The sequence below is a fragment of the Zeus faber genome (genome assembly GCF_960531495.2).
Source record: "Zeus faber genome assembly, chromosome: 11".
In the NCBI taxonomy this organism is placed as follows: domain Eukaryota; kingdom Metazoa; phylum Chordata; class Actinopteri; order Zeiformes; family Zeidae; genus Zeus; species Zeus faber.
Window position 1 is genome coordinate 28,732,057 of NC_137205.1, and position 22,103 is coordinate 28,754,159.

At 45.4% G+C, this 22,103-nt stretch overlaps 2 protein-coding genes across 2 annotated transcripts; both read right to left on the reverse strand.

Annotated features, from left to right (window-relative positions):
* Window positions 1-454: 454 nt before the first annotated feature.
* Window positions 455-4,480, reverse strand: LOC307237402 (keratin, type I cytoskeletal 50 kDa-like; the record flags this gene model as incomplete). The annotated part of the gene is made up of 6 exons (XM_080010115.1): window positions 455-679; window positions 1,675-1,800; window positions 2,152-2,313; window positions 2,930-3,086; window positions 3,218-3,300; window positions 4,088-4,480. 6 exons carry the CDS (start codon window positions 4,478-4,480, stop codon window positions 455-457), a joined length of 1,146 nt encoding a protein of 381 aa, XP_079866241.1.
* Window positions 4,481-8,560: 4,080 nt separating this feature from the next.
* On the reverse strand, window positions 8,561-20,522 carry LOC307237403 (uncharacterized protein). Its single transcript, XM_080010116.1, has 15 exons — window positions 20,001-20,522; window positions 19,542-19,624; window positions 19,220-19,376; window positions 18,748-18,909; window positions 18,458-18,583; window positions 18,140-18,366; window positions 17,916-18,023; window positions 12,074-12,130; window positions 11,267-11,792; window positions 10,257-10,339; window positions 9,996-10,152; window positions 9,563-9,724; window positions 9,224-9,349; window positions 8,868-9,082; window positions 8,561-8,733 (listed from the first exon to the last, which is right to left on the reverse strand). Exons 1-15 carry the CDS (start codon window positions 20,445-20,447, stop codon window positions 8,649-8,651), a joined length of 2,721 nt encoding a protein of 906 aa, XP_079866242.1. The 5' UTR covers window positions 20,448-20,522; the 3' UTR covers window positions 8,561-8,648.
* Window positions 20,523-22,103: the final 1,581 nt, after the last annotated feature.

Genomic DNA, 22,103 nt, shown 5'->3' on the forward strand with positions numbered 1-22,103 from the left:
CTTCTCCTTGGTCTCCACGGTGACCACCACCACCTTGCTGGTGGTACAGCTTTCACTGAGAACAAACCAACAGTTAGACGTTCCCATAGACATTACTAATTCTGGCTCATTGTTGATTTCAGGCTCATTTGATTGTTTTTGTCAATTCTAGATTTACACTTATTTTCTATCAGTACTGTAAGTTTTTGTAACAGCCAATGTTATTTTATTTTGTAGGAAGCATTCATTTTTTATTTATTTTGTTTATTGTACATTCATGTTAATCCTTAGTTTAACTGTATTGTACTATATTGCCAATTGTTCAGGTAATCCTCAGGTTTTCTTGCCTGTTGCCATTCAATTTTTTCTGTTTTGTATTCTTATTATGTTATTATTTTTACAACCCAGTAGCTCATCATCATCATCATCATCATCATCATCATCATTATCATCATCAGTGTCACTTTGGATGCCCTCACCTGTACAGCTCTCCGTCCAGCAGCCTCCTGTACTCAGCGATCTCCCTCTCCAGTCTGGTCTTGATGTCCAGCAGGTCGGCATACTCGCGTCCCTGGCGCTCCAGGTCGGCTCTGAGGTGAGCGAGCTGCTGTTCCAGCTCAATCACCTGCCTCTGGTAGCCCGCCAGCATGTTGGAGTAGCGGTTCTGGGTCTCGGCCAGGGTTCCCTCCAGGGAGGCTTTCTGTGGTGCACAGAACCCGAGAGGAGGAGGTGGAGGGGTCAAGGAGGCTTCAACATTCCTAATTACCCAAACAGGTTGGGCTTCTTTATCCCAGAGACATGTTTTTTGCATTAAATGTAAACTACATAGCCAAAAGTATGTGGACACCCCTTCTTATTAATGGCCTTGGCAATTTTAGCCACACCCATTACTAACACATGCATAAAATCATGAATCTCCTGAGACAAACACCTGCAGCGGAATTGGGAAGAGCTCTATGATTTTTACTGTCATAGGAGGCCACCTTACAACAAATCAGTTTGTCAAATGGACGTCAAATGGACCATTCCAGTGTCAGCTGGAGTGGTGTAAAGCACACCACCATTAGACTCTGGAGCAGTGGAAACGCATTGTCACTAATGCTCTCGTTTCTGAATGGGAGCGGATCCCTGTAGTGGAAAGCCTTCCCAGAAGAGTGGAGGGGGGATCAACTCCATATCATTGCCCATGGTGTTGAAATTAAATGTTCAACAAGCACATGTGGGTGTGGTGTTTGAGTATCAACATACTTTTGGTCATGTAGTGTGTGTTTCAGGCAATTGGCAGATGTGATTAGTGAGAATGAGTGAGATGCCAAAGGTGAAATTCTGTATGCAAAGCTTCTCTTGATATTTATTATATTGCTCAGGAGATGGTGCGGTGCTATGTTTGAATTTAGTCACATCTCCATTGTGCTATAAATATAATTTATATTTCCAATACACTGCAGGGTTTTAAGATTGTTGATACAGTATATGCACTCCTCCCATACATTGAAATGTATTTTCTTTTCTACATATTAGTAAATCCACAGAGTGGAATTTTACTGAACCCAGGTTTAACACCTCGACAGAGAAACATATCCTATATTTCCTAAATACATGTTACAATATGGCCGTATTTCACGATATGTCCTGAGGTCCACCGTGAAGAAGAGTGTTAAACCCCAAATCATCTCGTTGCGTCCTTGCTCTTACCATGCTGAGCTGAGACTGCAGCTCGATCTGCAAGCCCTGGACCGCGCGGCGGATCTCTGTGATCTCAGACTTGGAGGTCTGTAGGATCTCGGTCCTGACGGCCACGTCCTTGTTCAGCTCAGTGCTCTGGAAGAATATGAAAGAATATTAAAAAGTCAGCAAAAATAAAAAATAAGAAAACATTTTCTCCACTTTCATCGGCTGCATTCCACTTAATAATTGTACAATCAACTAAATTGCGTTAGAACGTTAGATAGAACTGTTAATTATATTGTGATTACATTCCTCTCCACTGCTGATGATACAATTTAGGGCCAAATGTTGAGTCGTGGAAAGATAAGATTATAAAATATTGAGAGTTAGAGTTCCCTAAACGATGCTCTTTATCGCACGATGCTTCAAAGGCTTGTTTTCCATTTCTGTGACAACCCACAAGCTAAAAACCCTGGCTCTAGCAATCCTACTTGTGCCTCTCACCTTGGCCTGGAACCATGACTCCAGATCCCTGCGGTTCTTGTTTGCCACCTGTTCGTAGTGCTCCCTGATTCCAGTCATGACGCTGGAGAGGTCCTCCTGGGGAGCGGCGTCCACCTCCACGGTCACCTGACCGCCCATCTGGGAGCGTAGCACCACCAGATCCTGCGGGAACCATTTCATTCATCATTTAAGGAGCATCCCTGACTCCTATGGGCTGGACTGGGGTGTGCGGGTGAGTACGCTGTCTGATGTTAACTGTCGGTGGCACTTTGCATTTTAAATATGCTGTTTAAGAGTCATTGAGATCATTGATTAATTTTAAGCCTAAGAAAAAAAAAAGCATAATAACATTAGTAATATGAATAATTATTAGAATTATAACTAATGAGCAAAATGAAACATTACTAAAACATTACCAAAACATTACTATTCAATTAAACGGAACTAATATAATGATTATGATCATTATTACAATACAATATGAATACAATAATATATTATTAATTATTAATTAATGCATTATTATTTTATAATATGTAATTATTATAGGCCTATCGTTGTTAATTATTTTATTATATACTCACAAATTATAAATATTATCAGAATCAATAATGATGTTGTCAACAGTTCATATTACTTTATACTAAAATTATTATTATCATTATCGGTAATGGTAGCAGTAGTAGCAGTCGCAGTAGTGGTCCTAGTAGTCGTAGTAGTAGTGGTAGTGGTATTGGTATTGGTAGAAGTAGTTTTACTCGGAGTACTCGATGAGTACCTCTTCGTGGTTCTTCTTCAGCATGATGAGCTCGTCCTTCAGGCCATCGATCTGCATGTCCAGGTCGCCTCTGGTCAGATTCAGCTCGTCCAGGACCCTCTTCAGCCCGGCGATGTCGGCCTCCACCGACTGGCGCATGGCCAGCTCGTTCTCATACCTGGAGAGCAATCACACTTAGAAAACTTGGAAAACTAGACGACAACACAAGACCCGGTTGTGCCACAAGCTTTTTTTTTTTTGTTTGTTTTTTCAGGCAGGAGTTTTGACGAAAATATAGCGCATGCTCACTTCATCTTGAAGTCGTCGGCGGCGAGCTTAGCGTTGTCGATGGCGAGGTAGAGGCCGGCGTTTCCACGAGCAGCATCCAGGAGCTGAGGGGTTCAGACAGGAGAGGTCATAAACCTGGAAACGTGGAAACTAGTTCCAGCAGAATGTCCGAAAGAATATCAACTATTAATACAATGGGGCCAATTTCTAAACCAAAATCTTCTCTTTCATTAGCATGTTTCAGACTTGAAGTAGTTTACTTTTAGGGTGGAGTTGCATTTAAAATTCAAGGCTCTAGGCCAATTACATAACCTGTTTTCTAAATGTACATTCCAAAACTTCCAAAAACATTGTATTGCAAATGGTTTGCACTGGAAATAGCCCCGGAGGGAAAGGTTTATCTTGGTACTCTGGAGGCCTGTTCACTGCACACTGAACTTTTCAACACATTTCAATGTCACCTGTTAAAAAGACGACATTTGACCTCCAATAATGAGAACTCTGATCTTGACCCGATGTCCCAACAAATCCGTACGGCTGTGCATTTTTAAATTGTCCATCACATTATGCATCCATTATAATTTCTAATAAAAGCACGAATCGTCTCGATAAGTTAAAAGATCCATCTTGTTCATAGTTAGTCAAATGTGAGGGACACCTGCCTGTCTGAAAGTAATTTTAAAACAATAACAAACATGATGAATCTGGAATCTGTATAGATATAAGAAAATAAAAATATCTACAACATATATTTGTTGATTTCTTACAATTGATTACCTAATTCATTACTTAATTACTGTTAAACAAAAGATGTTAAATCCATATTTTGGTCCGACCTTCATCTTAACTTAAAGATAACGGGCTAATTTCCTTCAAACCCACGGCACCCACCTTGCCCTGAAGCGAGCTGATCTTGAGGCTGTGGGCGGAGCAGTCGTAGGTGTGAGGGGCGACCTTCTTCTCCAGGAACAGCCGGATCTTCAGCTCCAGGTCGGCATTGGCCTTCTCCAGGCTGCGGACCTTCTCCAGGTAGGTGGCCAGGCGGTCGTTCAGGTTCTGCATGGTGGCCTTCTCGCTGGCGTTGACGTCGATGGCGTCGGACAGGGTGGAGGCCTGGGAGATGCGGACCCCACAGCCGCCAGCGCCGCCGTACACGCTGCCGGCTCTCATGGCGCCGATGCGACCCGCTCCGCTCGACAGGAAAGAGGAGCCGGAGGACCCTATCCTGGAGATCCTCATCGGGGAGGCGGTGGTGGAGTAGCTGCTGCTAGAGAAGGAGGTCATGGCTGCGTGGTGGAGGTAGAGGTGGTGTCAATTGTTCTGCTCTGCTCTGGGTGGAGAGGACAAGGATGGGGTAGAGACCTGGTGATGTGGGGGCTGCTTTTATGCCTCTAAAGAAGACGGTATGGGAAGGGTGGGGTGTTGGCCACTTTGCAATGCTCCTCACCAACACCCTGGCATTCTTTCCCAATCAGGTGGAGCTGGTTTGTCCAAAATCCCCCAAAGCAACGGAGCTCATTTTCTACCTGACGGGCGTGGTCTGTCAACATCGCCGTGTCCTCACTGAAACCCTGAGGCATCCAGACATTTCTCCAACATAACGACATGTGTCTGAAAGTGGTGAGAAGTGTATTTGTGTCTGAAAAGTACAAGCGTGAACGTTTTAGGAGGTTCGATATCTCAAATCTCAAGAGGAGAGGCCGGCAATTAGCCTCAACAAAACCATCAAGAAAACACAACCTGGCAATCAGAAAATGACTTGCACACAATGAAGTCATCACGATGATGCTGCGTGGGGGCAAGTAGTAAAATACATGATCATAAACAAAAAATATATTAAAGAGGCAGTAATTGATGAATGACAGAGTAAAATAAATATATTTTTAATTTGATTTATCAACCGATTGGAGGCCAAGGAAATAAATGAATTCAAAGTATTTATTTCAATGTAATTCTTTTTTTATTTCATGATATTTTGGAGGAATTTGTATTTTTTTCACATCTATTCACGCTTGCCGTCTCTGTGATACGAAGGTTCTGCGGCTTGAAAGGGAACTCTGACGCAAAGTTGTAAATAGTAAAACTTGCATTGAAGACGTAAAAAAACGGATACGGTGCATTTACACACAATTACATCGAAAACTGATGTAATTACAGAACTTCCACTGGCAGAACGCCACCCTATTCCTTCTGCACATGACTCAACACGGCCGTGCACTAAATGGCAGAAAATAAACATAAATAGTGTTGCAGAGTTTCCCAAGCTTTACGATGGAATAATCCCACGGCATCACCACTGTCCTGTTAACCCCGAAATACATCAGAAACATGTATACCTGCTTAATATCATGGTCTGCTAGTAGTCATGCAAGACTCGTAAATGATTCATGCGAAGCGAACAGATCTCATAAAGGGGGGGGGGGGGCATTCAGTTCCACACACTGACACTCGCTCATCGTTCGCTGGGAGTCGTCCCTCGTCCGCTCACCGTGGGTTAAAACCAACTCAGACGACACGAAGGAGTCGTGAAATTGACCCGTTTCTCCGAGCAACTCTTAGAGAATTAGAATCTCAACAAAGAGTCCATCCTTGACTCGAAGTTCTGCCTTCCAGAGTAAAACTTGTTGTGGTGAGCACTGAGCTGCTGTTCTGGATGGAACCCATGAATCAGTGCAGCCTTGCGATTTTGATCTTGCAACACAAAAGCTCATTGACATGATGATTTATTGGTTCTTAAGTGGAGTTTGAAACTTTTTTTTACTGAAAGTCTATTATAGTGAGAAAATGTTTCAAATTCCACTTAAAAACACAAACTCTGACCTGCTGAGTTAAAGTGTCACTCCACGACATTGTCTTGTTCTCTGGACCCAGAAATTCTAGATTGAGCTGGTATTGTGCAAAAGTGACAGGGTGAGGTTTTTTTTTTTTTTGAATTTCTAACATGCAGTACATGCCTATAGGCGTGTGTACAGACACACACACACACATTGAGAATAATCCAGCTTCCTGCCAACTAACTCATTTAGTGATAAAAGGTTCATCTCTTCTTTTCCATTCGGTTCCTGACGAGTCACGAAAATTGACTCAAAATGATCTATTTATGTGGAAGAGTGCTAACCCTAACCCTAACCCATTTTGGGGGCCGTGGTGAATACCTTCCAGCCACCCTGCCCCGCCCCAGGAATGAGCGAGAGGCAAAGCGACGGACATAATACCAGGAAGGAGGCGTCGGGTGCACACAGAGGGGCGAATCCGCAAAAGTATTGGGCAGCTCTCGAAAAAGCGAGCGTCTATCTCTAATCTCGTCTGTCACTGCCATGCAAATCGCGTCTCATGCGCCGGTGCTATTTGCACATATTTAAATTAGGTATTATTCATACATTTGGTGCTTAAGTTCCCCCTTTATATGCAAATACACTTGGCAAATACACACAATTCCTTGTTGCAAAAAACATCCAATTCACAAACCAACAAACAAAAAAGTGTGACCCATCTCAGGCTCCATGGAGACACTGAAGACATACGCCCCCCGCGCTGACACACAGATGCAAAGATCATTTACTTTGTCGCATGGATAATTGCAATCAGACGCAAAACTTTATGGCCGTCTTTGCGCAGTCATATCGGCGTGGTGTGACGGCGCAATTCATGGTGCTACCAGCAGCCTCAATACACTCTTTGTGAATTGGCCCCTGGGGGACAGGAGTTGATGTTGAATCACCTTAATTCATGAATCATACTTTACAACACAAGGTGATAAATTAGAGAGGTATTTCCCTGCCGTCTGAGCCTCACTCCACCCATTGCAGAATTTTGAAAAATGCCAAAAAGTGGACGAGGAGCCTTTGCACGGGTGAGTGAGGGAGGATTTCCGCTCGATGAGAATCGGAAGCGCCGTGTGGCTGCTTTCCTACCGTCGACTTGTGAAATGGAGGGATCTCTCGAGAATCATTTCATCGTTTGAAAATGGTTTGTTAAAATGAAAAGAATGCAGACTGCGGATCCCAAAGATTGTTTAGCCTTATTCTCCCAAAATCACATCTCTAAAGACATGTACCTCTTTAAATGCTCACTGTCGTCATGCAAAATGTTTAGAGCATTATTTTAAAAGCCTAAAGTTCTTTGATATTATTCCATGAATGGAATATATTTGCTTTGACAAGACTCACGAGTCAACGTGTGATTGTTCTTTTCTTTTAGATCTATGGAATTTGCTTAGATGGATTTGACTGAAGTTCAAGCCCGGACGTGCAAAGACAGAAGCCTGGAGGTGCACTTTGTAACGGTACTTTGCTGTTTAGTTTGGGTGGAGGTCCCAACTGTTGTTAACTGTCAAATATACACAAGATGGAGATTTAGCCTGGCAAATCTCAGGATTTCAATCCACAGTGGAACGAAAATGAGCTAGAAAATGAGACCATTTTTGGATAAATCAATCAAAGGTGGAGCTAAATTAGATTGCATTGTGTCATTCAACTGTTTATTTTTGGCCACCGCTGCATGTAAAAACATGACGAAACCACGAGAATTTGAAGTTGCTTCGTACACGCAAGAAAAGTGTAAAGCCCTGATAATACCGGGAAGGCATGGGGCCAGGGCTGCATTGCTAATGGCCGACGCCGCCATTTGGCGTGTGTCAAAGTTCACCAAAGCAGAACTCAGCACAAAGGACTTGACTGAAATGTGTTGCATCCAGTGCAAAATCGCCGCACAAATCCAGGTGTGACCCAGTTTGTCAAGGTGATTTGTTCTCCATCAGCTCATTTTGCCGTGCCAATTCAGCGCCGTTTCCTGATACAACGGACGAGTGGTTATTGGGACGGCTGTGGTCGATTTAGAGACGCGGGGCAGAAGGTGAATGGCTGGCGAAACCGGTCATTCTCAGGTTCCAGACAGTCCTGAGAAGTGATCCAACCAGCGTTATTCTACTACTCTGGAACCTAATGGAAGCTCATTGGCAGAACAAATGCATTTTCGCTGCATGAATTTCACAGCACAGATTGTTGGTGTACTATTTAATGTCATTCTGCTGTATGTGGTCGTATTTTTGGTTGCAGCAGAATTGTAAATTAATAATGCCAGTGATAAGGCATCAATCTTAACAAACCACATTCTTCTTGGATTAGTGTGATACAATTGATGACCAGCTGGTCACCTGAGTCTTCCAAGGTCTTTGAACTGACTCAAAATAACTTGATGTGATTTAGGATGTGATTGCTTTTGATGTCACTGTGTTCATTCCATCAAGTGATCCTACCCATGTGAGCCCATTTCGAGAGATTCACATGACATCAGTTACGGGGCTTCAGTTTTTAGAGAGCAGGAAAAAGACACACGGCAAAAAAAACAGAACAAAGACCAAGCTTTGTTTCAGTCCACTTTTATTTGCAGATTTCTGTGAACGGCAAACAGCATATTGTTTTTTGTGCATCTGTTCAGTGCAGTTGCTTTTTTAGGAAGATTCTGTGTTGACCACTTTGCCATCCACAATCTCCTGGGTGATGACCACAACCTTACCGGGGCCACTGGATGTTTGGCTGGAAGAGGGAAAGTCAAACAGAAGTACAGTTAGATTCCTTCCTACACTGCTTGTCTTGCCTATAACTACTTTTTTTACTTGAGTGTTGAAAGCTCATCCCAGCGTCCTGCAGCTAACGATCAGCTAACCTACAGCTCCCCGTCCAGCAGCCTCCTGTACTCGGCGATCTCCATCTCCAGTCTGGTCTTGATGTCCAGCAAGTCGGCGTACTCTTGTCTCTGGCGCGCCAGGTCGGCTCTGAGGTGAGAAAGCTGCTCCTCCAGCGCCACCACCTGCTTCTGGTAACCCAGCATCATGTTGGAGTAGCGGATCTGGGTCTCAGCCAGGGTTCCCTCCAGCGAGGCTTTCTGTGGTGAGGAACCAGGGAAGAACTTAAATGAGCGCTTGGCCTCGTGCTGAGAGGTGTAATGGTAACAGTGAGAAAATACTACAAACAAGATACATTTTCAGCAATTTTCAAAATATACATATACAGGTGGGTGACGCACCATGCTGAGTTGGGATTGGAGCTCGATCTGCAGGCTCTGCAGTGTACGCTTCACTTCTGTGATCTCAGATCTGGAAGTCTGGAGCGTCTCGGTGCCCACTGCAACCTCCTTGTTCAGTTCTTCCGACTGGAAGGGGACAGATTAACCGTCAGGACCAACACACGGGAAACTCCACATTGTGTATGTAATTCAATCAAAATCGTGTACCTATATACTGTAGGTGCCAATAGCTAATGGCTTAGTGTGCTGAGAGTTGCTTTACTTTGTCATTGCCTCGCTGGCCGCTCTTGACTGTTGAATGTCTATTGGAATCATCCTGACTATTGGAGACAACCTCACCTTGGCCTGGAACCAAGACTCCAGGTCTCTGCGGTTCTTGTTGGCGACCTGTTCGTAGTGCTCCCTGATTCCAGTCATGACGCTGGAGAGGTCCTCCTGGGGAGCGGCGTCCACCTCCACATTCACCTGACCGCCCATCTGGGAGTGCATCGCCAACAGGTCCTGTGCGAACGCACCAAAGAGGGTCTCAGAGATGTCTGCGTGAGCTTCGTCGTGTGTACTAATGCATGTAGAGACTGGAACGGCTCATCATGCATTGACTCTGCTACGTTACACAGCAAATTCTGATCTTCAGAATCAACTCTGGGGGTCACATAAAATCAAGATTGAGTATAGTACAGGTATGAAAATAAACCCCAGACAGCTAAACCTGCCCAACTCCAGACTTTTCAATCCTGGAAGTTTGGTGTGTTGAGTGAACTTTCAGCCCCACCTCTTCGTGGTTCCTCTTAAGCTGGATGAGTTCTTCCTTCAGCCCCTCGATCTGCATCTCCAGGTCGGATCTTCCAAGAGTCAGGTCGTCCAGGACCCTCTTCAGCCCAGTGATGTCTCCCTCCACACTCTGCCGCATGGCCAGCTCATTCTCATACCTGCCAGCACCAGTTGGAGACTTTCTCTACATGTTCCTTGACATGTCTTCGTCAATGGATAAGACCCGATTAGGACTCTTTATTAATATTATTCATGTACTCACTTAACCTTGAAGTCATCTGTGGCCAGCTTAGCGTTGTCAATAGACAGGTAGAGTGCTGCATTAGCCCGGGAGGCATCAAGGATCTGAAACAAGGCAGAACAATGGTAATACGCTATTGGATGGATGGATTTCATATAGGCACACAACCACCGACTAATTACAATCTTTGAACATTATCTGCCTGCTTAATGAGCACCAGCCATTAGGTAAAGGCTCATGCGTCTGATAAATTTGTTAATTTTAATCGCCACACTGGCAGAGTTACTCTAAAAGCTTTCTTGAATGTTGAAATGATAGCAGCATCCTTTTCCTGCCTCTCCATACATGACAAAAAATCTCACTGGTTGTACCTCATTCCCCATTGAGCAGCGGTTGCATTGGATGATTTGATGAGCTTGTGCCAGTGACAAAAAACTTCTTTATGTGATTTATGTGAGGCTGATTAGGAAAAACCATGAGTAGTAGAAAAAATGAATAATGAACAATAGAAAAGATCGGAAACAAGTAATGTTCTCTGGCCCAGCGTTTTGCATTCTGGCTTTAGATTCTCATTTGCATGTCAAGCAAATTTGAAGGTCCCTCCCCCTTTTATTATTGAAGCCAGCTGTCTTTGCTTCAGGCGAGTCTGTTTAGGGTGTGGCTCCACCTGCATGCAGCCCGCAGCAAACACTGACGGTGTCTTTGATGATATTTGCGGTGTTGCCCAAGGATATTGGAATATTTACCTACATTCTGCTGAGTGACGGTTTACAGTTTACTCAACTCATGATTGGCTCAGGCTAAGCTGTTTTCCAAACTGGCTGCTGATTAAATGATCACAACCTACAATTTGTTTTTAATCTTTCCCGTCAGACTCCCACAGCCCTGCCCTCTCGCTGCGTTGTCCTCCAGCTAAAACCATCAAAATCATTGGTCTCTCATCTGTTTCAGTCTGTTTGTTTCTCTTTATGCCTTAGAGAGAGTTGGATAAGAGGAGATGAGCTGTTAGGAATGAGATGAACTGTCCTCACCTGGTCCTGCAAGGTGCTGATCACAGCCTTGAAGGCGGTGCAGTCGTGGCTCTGAGGTTTGGTCTTGTTCTCCAGGAACTGGCGGATCTTCAGCTCCAGGTCGGCGTTGGCCTTCTCCAGGCTGCGGACCTTCTCCAGGTAGGTGGCCAGACGGTCGTTCAGGTTCTGCATGGCGGCCTTCTTGTTGTCGTTCACGTCGACAGCATCTGACAGGTTGAAGCCTGACATGTTAGACCCCGCTCCGGCGGCGCCCGAGAAGTACCGGGGTCCGCTGGAGATGCGGACACCCGTGCCGCCGGCGCCGGCATACACGCTCCCGTGACTCCTCGTGGCGGTGATGCGGCCTCCAGAGCCCATTTGAGAACGAGAGTAGGAAGCCATGGTGAAGATCTGCGGTGCGTCTGTCTGCTCTGGATGGAGAGGAGGAGAGAGGACTGAATGAGGAGCGCTTGGACAGTGCTTCCTTTTATGCCACTGCAGAGGGAGGGAAGGGACGCGGGGGGTGTGGCGATCCTGCCCCCACCACCTGCAGGCAACAGCTTAGGAAAACACAGAGACAACGGTTACACTCATATCGGAGATGGAATCTGTTGTGCAATAATCCCACCCTAGGCACTGTGAAAGTGCCCCTCATGCTGTTGGTTTGGGTCTTCTATTTGCAGTCTAAAAAATGTTCTTCCTTTGACATGAATGGATAAGTTTGGTCTGGTGGATCGAACTTTCTGCAAACCCGTCTGTGTTTTATTTTTTTTTAAACAAACTATTACATTTGAAAGGACAGGGCCACATGACCCCCAGACCTCCCACCCTGTCCGTGGATTCCTTTCTACCTGCCCGTGCTTGTCAGTGCGGTTGTACCGCTGGCTGCAATGCGACAACGTTGCAGCCGCCAAACAATTTTACACCGTTGCATAAGAGAACAATTAAAGCTCCTTTGTCTGTTTCTCTGTTCCAGATTTGGAATTAAGGAAGCGTGGAAGTGGTTTGCAGAAACACAGTTAGATGTGAATGCAGCCACATTGCATTGCATTATTCCATTCCATTATTATGCCCTAAATACATGGATATTACATGGATATGCCAAATTCTCAACTATGGGGTGGCCTTGCTCTCGCCGTACAGTACCTCAAACGTGCAGGCCTAGAAGTCCTGTTCCTGAAGTCAGGAAACTTATCTTTCTGTCATTCCAGGAATGCTTCATCCTTCTTTAATGCAAAACTTTTCACAGTGTCTTTTTGTGAGTTCCTGTTTGATGTTGGCACAAGAAGATGCCTCGGGGTATTGCCATGGTTACCTGACTGGTTCACCAATGGAAGTCGAGAGACTTGCTTGACTTAGCGTTGTTAAAGTAAATAATTAACTCACTGGGTCTCAACTACAGCCTCATGTCCCAGACAGAGGTTTTACGAGCTGGTTTCATTCTCTCTATCTCTCTTTCTTTCTCTCTCCCCCCCCCCTTTCTCTCCCCCTCTCTCTCTTGGAATAACTCAGAATGGTGTTGCTATACAACCTCACATTTTCAGTTGGCGACTTTTCTTTCTGTTTTTACTGAGGATTTAAAAGCACATGTACTTTTGCGGGACGCTTGTTCTTATTTGGATGTGTCGACTCTATTACAGTAACCATTTCGTCATCAACATTTGCGAGCAGTCAAAAATCAAGAGATTCATATGCAAGATTTATGGAGCTTTTTTATGGATTTCAACCAATTTAGACTGTTTATTTACGGACATTTGCCAAACTTGGGCTTCCACAAAGAAAAAGAAAATTAAACATTGAGTTCTCTTGAATGTCACTGATGGACACACCAAGCTGAGTGTGAAACAAATGAGACAAATACACAAATAATGAAGAATATATTTCCGTTGCATGAGAGATGAGAAAAAGTTTACGGATCAAAGCACAGCATGTTATATACATGTACTGTATATTCATATAGTATATTAGGGGCAATCTTAAACCTTAAAAAATAAACACTAAATTGACTTTTTGAAAATTGGAAACTCAAATGTCAGACAGTGAATTTCACCAGACCCTGCATTTTATCAGGTTTTCAAGGTTTTATTGTCTGCAAATAAGTTCTTTTGGCTTTATCCACACAAATGTAAGAGACTGGAAACAGGAAGTTGATGTGCTTCCTACGGGCAAGCAGTAGCGTATGCAGAAATTGTATATTGGGTGAGCCAGCCAAATTTTAATGGGCCATCTTTTTCAGGAAAAAAAGGATTTGTTAAAAATTAGATAAACTAAAAAGTAGACATTTTTACTTTGTAACATTCTGCGTTACAAAGGCAATAACAGCAAAACACTGAATATACAACACGCTCAACCAAAAGAGCTCAGTCTATAAAGGCTGTAACAGTATAGGGTGGGGACTGGGTGTTCAGTGGAAACTGGGGGTTCAGTGGGACTGGGGGTTCAGTGGAAACTGGGGGTTCAGTGGGACTGTGGGTTCGGAGGGGCTGGGGGTTCAGTGGGGACTGGGGGTTCAGTGGGACTTGGGGGTTCAGTGGGGACTGGGGGTTCAGTGGGACTGGGGGTTCAGTGGGACTGGGGGTTCAGTGGAAACTGGGGGTTCAGTGGGACTGGGGGTTCGGACGGGCTGGGGGTTCAGTGGAAACTGGGGGTTCAGTGGGACTGGGGGTTCAGTGGAAACTGGGGGTTCAGTGGGACTGTGGGTTCGGAGGGGCTGGGGTTCAGTGGGGACTGGGGGTTCAGTGGGACTGGGGGTTCAGTGGGGACTGGGGGTTCAGTGGGACTGGGGGTTCAGTGGGACTGGGGGTTCAGTGGAAACTGGGGGTTCAGTGGGACTGGGGGTTCAGTGGAAACTGGGGGTTCAGTGGGACTGGGGGTTCGGACGGGCTGGGGGTTCAGTGGAAACTGGGGGTTCAGTGGGACTGTGGGTTTGGAGGGGACGGGGGGTTCAGTGGGACTGGGGGTTTGGAGGGGCTGGGGTTCAGTGGGGACTGGGGGTTCAGTGGGACTGGGGGTTCAGTGGAAACTGGGGTTCAGTGGGACTGGGGGCTTCGGAGGGGTTGGGGGTTCAGTGGATAGTGGGGGTTCAGTGAGGACTGGGGGTTCAGGGGGGACTAGACGGACTGGGGGTTCAATGGAAACTGGAGATTCAGTGGGGACTGGATGGACTGGGGGTTCAATGGAAACTGGGGGTTCAGTAGAAACTGGAGATTCAGTGGGGAGTGGGAGTTGAGGTTGGCTGGGGGTTCAGAGGGGACTGGGCAAACTGGGGGTTTAATGGGGGCTGGGCGTTGAGGAAGTGTGGGCTCATGGGGGTCTGTCCTGCTGACATTTCCCCACTGTCAGACCGCACTCCTCCATGGAGCAGCTCACTGCCAGGGCGTGCTTCTTCACATGCCAGCAAGTGGGCTCTGCCCCTCGCATATGCAAGGCAGCACCACATCAAACAAACCAAACTAGGAAAACAATCACAAACAACACAAAGCACAAAATAAGTTGTGTTCATAAGGAAGGCAACAAAACAAAAGAAGAAAGAAAAAACAAGAGAGCAGCAGGGGGTACACTTAAGACCACAGAACCACTGTAGATCTTGTCCCAGAACACCGTCAGCAGCATAATCAATAAGAACTCTGCAGGGAAAAGAAGGATAAACAGCGAGAGGAGGTGGCAGTGGCTTTACTTCACGCAAAGATTAAAATAATTTAAATAAAAAATAGCGAAATCAAACTAAATGTGATTTATTGACAGTACTAGTATTTCCTATTTCCTTTCACGACAAGGGGAGCTCTTAGAGCGCGAAACAGACAAACGGCAAAGTTTGTATCAGGGTCTTGCACCGAGAACGCCACAAGAACCCAGATCACCGCCTCAATTTGTTGTTCTGAAGATGTCTTTTTGTTCCAAAACAGCTACTTCTTTTAAGTGTATGTCTACCTTCAGAAAAAAATTCCCTCACGCTGTGAAGGTGGTGATACGCACGTGACCTCCTGCCAGAGAGCGCTGCCGCCAGGGAGCAGTTACCAGTTACATTCCTGGAGAGAAAAATACTTCCTACAATTTGTTTCAACAGCTCGGATTTATTCACAAAACAAATTAAACACACACAACAATTCAACAATAAATCAATAATGTAAACCAATGTAAATCAACAATAAAAGTTTGTATTTATTTATTTTCTTACATGGATTTTCATATTTATTGTAACAATGTATTTTGATCAAACTTGACCTGGTGGGCCAAGTGGATGGTCCCAGGCCCACCTGAGCCCACTCACAGCTACGCACCTGCTGGCAAGATCATTTTAATGCAGGTTTCTTACTATATGGTTCAAATTTTCCAAAACCTCCAATAGGGCATGTGAACCGATTTGATTGTTAAATTTGTCCATAGAAAGACGTACATCTTCATATCTTCATATCGAACACGAAACAAAAGGAGATCATGTAGCAGCGAGACACTCTGTTCAAATTATTACAAAACTTCCAGAATTGATGTCAAACTGATTACAAAATTGGGAAAAAAAAGTTGTTGTTTTTTAACTATGATAACCAAAAACCCAGAATTTGGGATTCAACCTGTCCAGTAAGCTGTGTGTGTGGCTCTAGCAACCCAGTTCAAAGTTCTGCTCACTGAGGTAAACAGCGAAAGGCATTTTAGAGCAGTGTTTTAACTATAAACTATAAACATAGCAAATACAACCACTTTTAAAGTGTAACTAAACCCACAACGCAGCACTTTCTCTCTGATACTACTTTTCCTCATCGTTAGGTTTTATAGGGACAAAGAACAATAAAAAACATTTCTGAAAACACGGCAGTTTAGCCGGTGGAAACATTTTTAACTTAAGTGGCTGGGCAGGTGCAGTGAAAGCAGCAGCTTGAAAAAAGACACATACGTGTTGAGATGCATGAAGACAAAGACAGTATTTCATTGAGAGCACGTATCGGACTGTTTTTGAGGTGAGAAATAGGCCGTGCAAATCGCTGAAAATCCATTCATTTCTCATCTAAAATAGCTTGTTTTAAAGTTTGTTCATAGTATTCAGGAGTTTTTTGACACCGCATGTGTGAATGAAAGCTCAGTGTGCCTTTGTGTGAAGGGAAAATGAATTGTCTTTTTCGCGATTCGGCTCTTTGCGAGTGAGGACATTCGAGTTTCAGCTCAGCCCGTGTGTCCGGCTGCAGTTTGCGAACGAACGACCCTTTTTCCGGAGCGACTCCAGACTCCCATTTTAAAGATTTTTTTGTTTGCTCATCTTGTCGCCAACAACAACTTCCTGCTGAGAATGAGATTGTGACGCTCAGCGGGTTTGAAATCGGGTCGGGTCCTGCCGGCTTGGCCCTGGTGCCGGGTGGTTTCTGGCCTGCGACGCTCCCCGCAGCCCCGCCGGGTGCGTTCCAGGCCCCCTTCTGCGCCTCCGGGTGTGTTTTATGCCTGCACTTCGGGATGGGTTGTACTGTATGTGTTCACTTTGGGGGTGCAGGGTCTCCTCGCGCTCTCCGGGACTGGGTTATGCTCCTCGGGGGCCGGGCATGGGTGTTGCTCCGCTGGCTCCCCGCTTCCTTAGGAGCTGTGGGGTCTTCTGCGACCTCTAGGGGGCGGTGTGCTCGGGGCTTTCCTGCGGTCCTGGAGTGTCAGGTGCTCTTGTCATCCCACAGGTCGTCCACAGGACAGAGTTATTGCAGCAGTTGTTGATGATTAAAGAATGAATAAAGAGTTGCGTTGCAGGTTGAGAAGTTGAACTCCAGCTGCAGACTTACTCTGTCCTGGATGCAACGGAGCAAATACTTTGTGTTGTAAGCCCAGCATGCTGACAGCACAGGTATAAAAATAATTAAATACAAATGAGAACGAACGACTGTGCCCGATGCACCGTGTCATGTGTTGATGTGTCGTCTCTGTAGTTTTTTTCTGAGGTACTTCTTGCTGCTGGTTTCAGCCCCATTGCCATGGAAACACAAACCATAAAGTCAGCTCAGCAGCACTTTGGCACTTTTATTTTTTATTTTTTTGCAAATTGTCAAATATGCAAAAGGAGCCAGATTTCATGTCACAATTTTGACAGCCGTGAATTTGGCAGGGCCCTAATAATGAAATATGATGATTCTTAAGGTCACCGGTTCAGTGTCGTCACACCCCCCCCCCCACCCCCCTCTAATTTGTTGGGGCCAGTTTTACTCAATTTTGGGGAAGGTTTTTGCCCTGTATGTAACTGTTGCTTCTTCATTCCAGTCTTGTTAATGCACTACGCAACAGACTACCTTCGTAATAGACCACATGTGTTTTGGACGGCTGCGTGTCTTAAAACTACTTGTATTAATGTTATTTTTTGTATTGTTTGTGTATCAATAGTAGTATTACTCTGTCTGCCCCTTTGTCAATAGTGATTATTGTTTTGTCATTTCCTGTGACTTCATTGAAACCCCTTGAAAACATTACAACTGCCTTAGTCCCAATAGATGGTTTCACCCTGTGTGTAACCTTGACTTTTTAATTTCCTTACTGTTGGCTAATAGCAACATTTTTAACGCCCTTGTTTGAAAAAAAACACAAACGACAATGTGATAAGATTCATCAACCCAGAATGCTTTATTTTTTTCCTGCACCCGTCGAAGAGAGGATGGTAATGCTTGTTATCTTATGTCAGGGTGAGGCGGAGCACGTTGCTGAGTGCTAATTGGGCAGGGTCTGGTTGATGACCTTTGAGTCAGAGCTGACCAACACGCCGTCCACCACCTCCTCTACGATGGTCACCACTTGGCGCCTTGTGGTGGTCGTAGTGCTGAAACAAGGAGGAGACAAAAGGCACAAGTTTTAACTTGCTGTACTCGCTCTAGATGTGAGGGACATCACTTACTCGGTTTGTCACAAGTCAAAGAAGTCACAAACTACTCTCACCTGGAGGTGTCCACTTCTCCGTCCAGCAGCCTCCTGTACTCTGCAATCTCCATCTCCAGTCTGGTCTTGATGTCCAGCAGTGTCTGGTACTCCTGGCCCTGGCGCTCCAAGTCGGCCCTAAGCAGCACCAGCTGCTCCTCCATGCCGGACACCTGTGCCTGGAAGCTGCTCAGCATCATGCTGTAGCGGCTCTGTGTCTCTGATAGAGTGGCCTCCAGAGACCCTTTCTGTAAGTGGACAGATCCACAAGCCAAGAGTCAGTTAAGGTCAGCGTTGACTGAGAATTTATATTCTGTATTTCTGTGGTTTGAGGTTTACCATGCTGAGCTGTGACTGCAGTTCAATCTGAAGACTCTGTAGTAGCCTCTTGACCTCTGTAATCTCTGATCTGGACGTCTGGAGAGTTTCAGTGCTGATGGTGACCTCCTTGTTTAGCGCCTCTGTCTATGGAAGAAATTAATGGAATGTAAGATAAGATTGTTAGTGAGAGGCTTATTTATTGAACCCTTGCAAAGTTTCTTGTTCCTGTCAAATAGTTTGTCCTTCATAAAGTTGAAATTCCTTTAGGTTTGTGTTCCCTCCAAATAAGCTGAACCCGCTCTGGTTACCTTCGCCTGGAACCAGGACTCCAGGTCTCTGCGGTTTTTGGCGGCCACTGCCTCATAGTGCTCTCTGATCTCCGCCATGACCTTGGAGAGGTCCTCCTGTGGAGCGGCGTCCACCTCCACGGTCACCTGTCCGCTCATCTGGGTGCGAGCCATGAGCAGCTCCTGGAACATCAAACAGAGAGGTTGAGCTTTACCTCCAATACTGAACAAGCCGCACCAAACTTGACTTCCTTTATCATCCTACTTGCTTAGCTTCCCTCATAGTGCTTGGTAGGTAACAGCAATAACTCCAAAGAAACATGCTAAATGTGATACATTTGTTTCATATTAAAAAAAAAATTGCTTGGTTGTGTGGCTCACATATGGCCTCAGTATGTAGCTAACTTGTATATTTGGCGTGGTCACCCTCCTCTCCAGGCTTAATGATTCTCAAGCCTCAATTTGGCTTTTGATGTTTCAACTGGCCACTGACCTCCTCGTGGTTCTTCTTGAGGTAGATCAGCTCCTCTCTCAGGCCCTCAATCTGCATCTCCAGGTCGCCTCTGGTCATGGTCAGCTCGTCCAGGACCCTCCTCAGCCCGGCGATGTCGGCCTCCACTGACTGACGCATTGCCAGCTCGTTCTCATACCTGCGCAGAAGGCAAATTTCATTTTGGAAGTTGCTTACTCTTACTTTTAACAGAATGGTTTATGAAGAACATACTTGAAAGGGAAAAGGATAATATTATCTCAAGGGAGAAGAAGAAAATGCACAGACATGACACGAACAATACGACCGGAGGAAAAATGCTCACTTGACCCGGAAGTCCTCGGCAGCAAGCTTGGCATTGTCAATGGCCAGGTAGATTCCTCCGTTGTTACCTGATGCATCCTGGATCTAAAAAGGGAAAAGAGGAGTAAGATAGAGCTTTAACCTTCATTGCTGTCACTATAATCAATTGCGCCCAACAAGAAAGCACTTTTAGTTTAGGGTCATACCTATGTCATTAACTTACAATGAAAGAATGAAATTACATATTGATGCCGAGATATACGTTTGCTTTACACTTGTTTAATTGCTTGTGTAAATGGTCAGATTCTAATCACACAGTGCCTGAGACTGCTTCTCACATCCTGCAGTAGATGCACGCCCTCACCAGGAATGTCTACTATTTCGTTTGATTAAAAAAACACAACTGTATGTACAAATACCATGAGATAGCATGAGAAGTGGAGGTTCTGCCAGAGAAGCATGAGCTGACAGGTGCATTTACCTTGAGCTGGAGCTCGCTGATTGTGACAGAGAAGGCGCTGTAGTCTCTGGCCGCCGGGGAGGTCTTGCTGTCCAGGAACTGCCTGATCTTCAGCTCCAGGTCGGCGTTGGCCTTCTCCAGGCTCCGGACCTTCTCCAGGTAGGTGGCCAGACGGTCGTTCAGGTTCTGCATGGTGGCCTTCTCGTTGGCGGACACGTCAATGCCGTCGGACAAGTTGAAGCCAGCGCCGCCACCGAAACTAAAACCGACACCACCACCAGCACCGAAACCGGCACCGCCGCCGGAAGAGAATGACCTGCCCGCGCTGGTGGAGGAGATGCGGGCCCCAGAGCCAGTACCAGCTCCATACAGGCTTTGAGATTTATAGCTGGTAATGCGCGGTCCAGAGCCTGCCATGGACATGCGGGTGCTCCCAAAGGAGCTTCTCAAGGAGCCGGTAGATTGCATTACAGCGGTGAAGTGATGTGATGATGATGCTGGGGGTTGTAGTTCTGCACCGGCTGGAGAGGAGAGAGTGAGGAGATACAGGCCGAGCTGCACTTTATAGAACCAGAGGGGGGAGGGAAGAGGGAGGAGGGAGGGGCGGAGGGGGGGGACATGCTGCACCAAGTGTGGGCGGAGGCCACTTCTTATTCCATTCATCTCGTTAAGTTTCTACCTGAGGTATAGCATGTGGGTGTGGGTAAGGCTGAAAAATGTCACGTTTCTCACCACATGCTGCTGCATGTATGTCAGTTCTCATCCAGCTGTCCCCACCGAGAGATGCTCGAGGGCTTGTGATTCTGTCTGGGAAACATTTATGACGTTAACATTTAAATCCTTTAATTTGAATTGAGTTTTATAACATGGCTCCTCGTAAACAGCATGAAAAAATCCAATCAATCAGCAAACCTCCCTGGGTGCTGACTGAGTGTGACCTGCTTTTTGTTTGTTTTTCAGTAGCATTGAGGCGCTCCTGGGTGGTTTGGATTCAGTTGACTTTGACATAAGTACCAAACTGGTTTGAGGAGTGAACTCCTTGTTTGAATGAGACTGGTCCCTGTTGGCCGCTTGAGCCGATTTAAAGCCTGGCCTCATCTTGAGTAAACAACACGGACATTGAGCAAAGACCTCCTGGGGTCGGGAACGTGACTTCCGATGGAAGTTGTTGCGTAAAAAAATCCTTTTATCTGCACAATCTCTGTTTTCAAATGAAAACGTCCAGATTATCGGTGTGAGATTTCTGTTCCTGGATAGTATGACAGTGATCAGTGACTCTATCTATCTGTGCTGTATATCTGTCTAATCAATATTCAAATCATGTTTTATATAAGATTCAAGAGTTTTATTTGTCACATACATAAACATACGTTCATACATTTCTGCACTGAAATGTCTTTGCAACGCACCCGGAGATTATGCACAATTGTTACTAAACCGAACACAATAGCTAACCTAATTCCTACCTAGCAACTAACTGAAACTAACTGATTCCTAAAACGTAATGCAGTTAGTGAATAGAGTAATAAAAATTTAAAAAAAAATGAGACTTAAAAAGATAATACAGGGTAGGGTTAAAAATTTAAGTAAAGGGAATAGAGTTATGTATATGGGATATGCTATTTGTATATGCAGATATGTTCAGTAAAGTACATTATACAACAGTACGACACAGCAATACAGTAACACCCAACAGAACAGCAATACAGCGCAGTATGCAGTAAGTGTGCTGGTTAGCGGCCTCACAGTGAAACTCGTCTCGTGGTTTTTCGCCGCAGGTGTGTTCCCCTCTTCCCTTTCTAGCCGGGGGAGAGAATAAATGTTTGTGAAGGGTGTGATTTCAGAAATCCCTCCGGCTTCGTGTGTCCTGTATATTGAGCTTGAGTCTCAAGCTTCGGTCCCTCTGCATCGGGCCGAAGGAGAGGAGACGTGGGCTCGAGGACGGGGGCGGTTGCCGGTTTGAACTCCCGCCCCCTGCCGAGGGACCTGAACGTCCTCCACCGATACTGACCCTGTGTCACGGTCCCCTGAAGGGGAACGGTCAAGCAGGAAATGTGTGAATTTCACAGTGCTGCACTATTCTCAGCTATTTGACGTGGTTTATCGACTTCTCTTATTTCCATG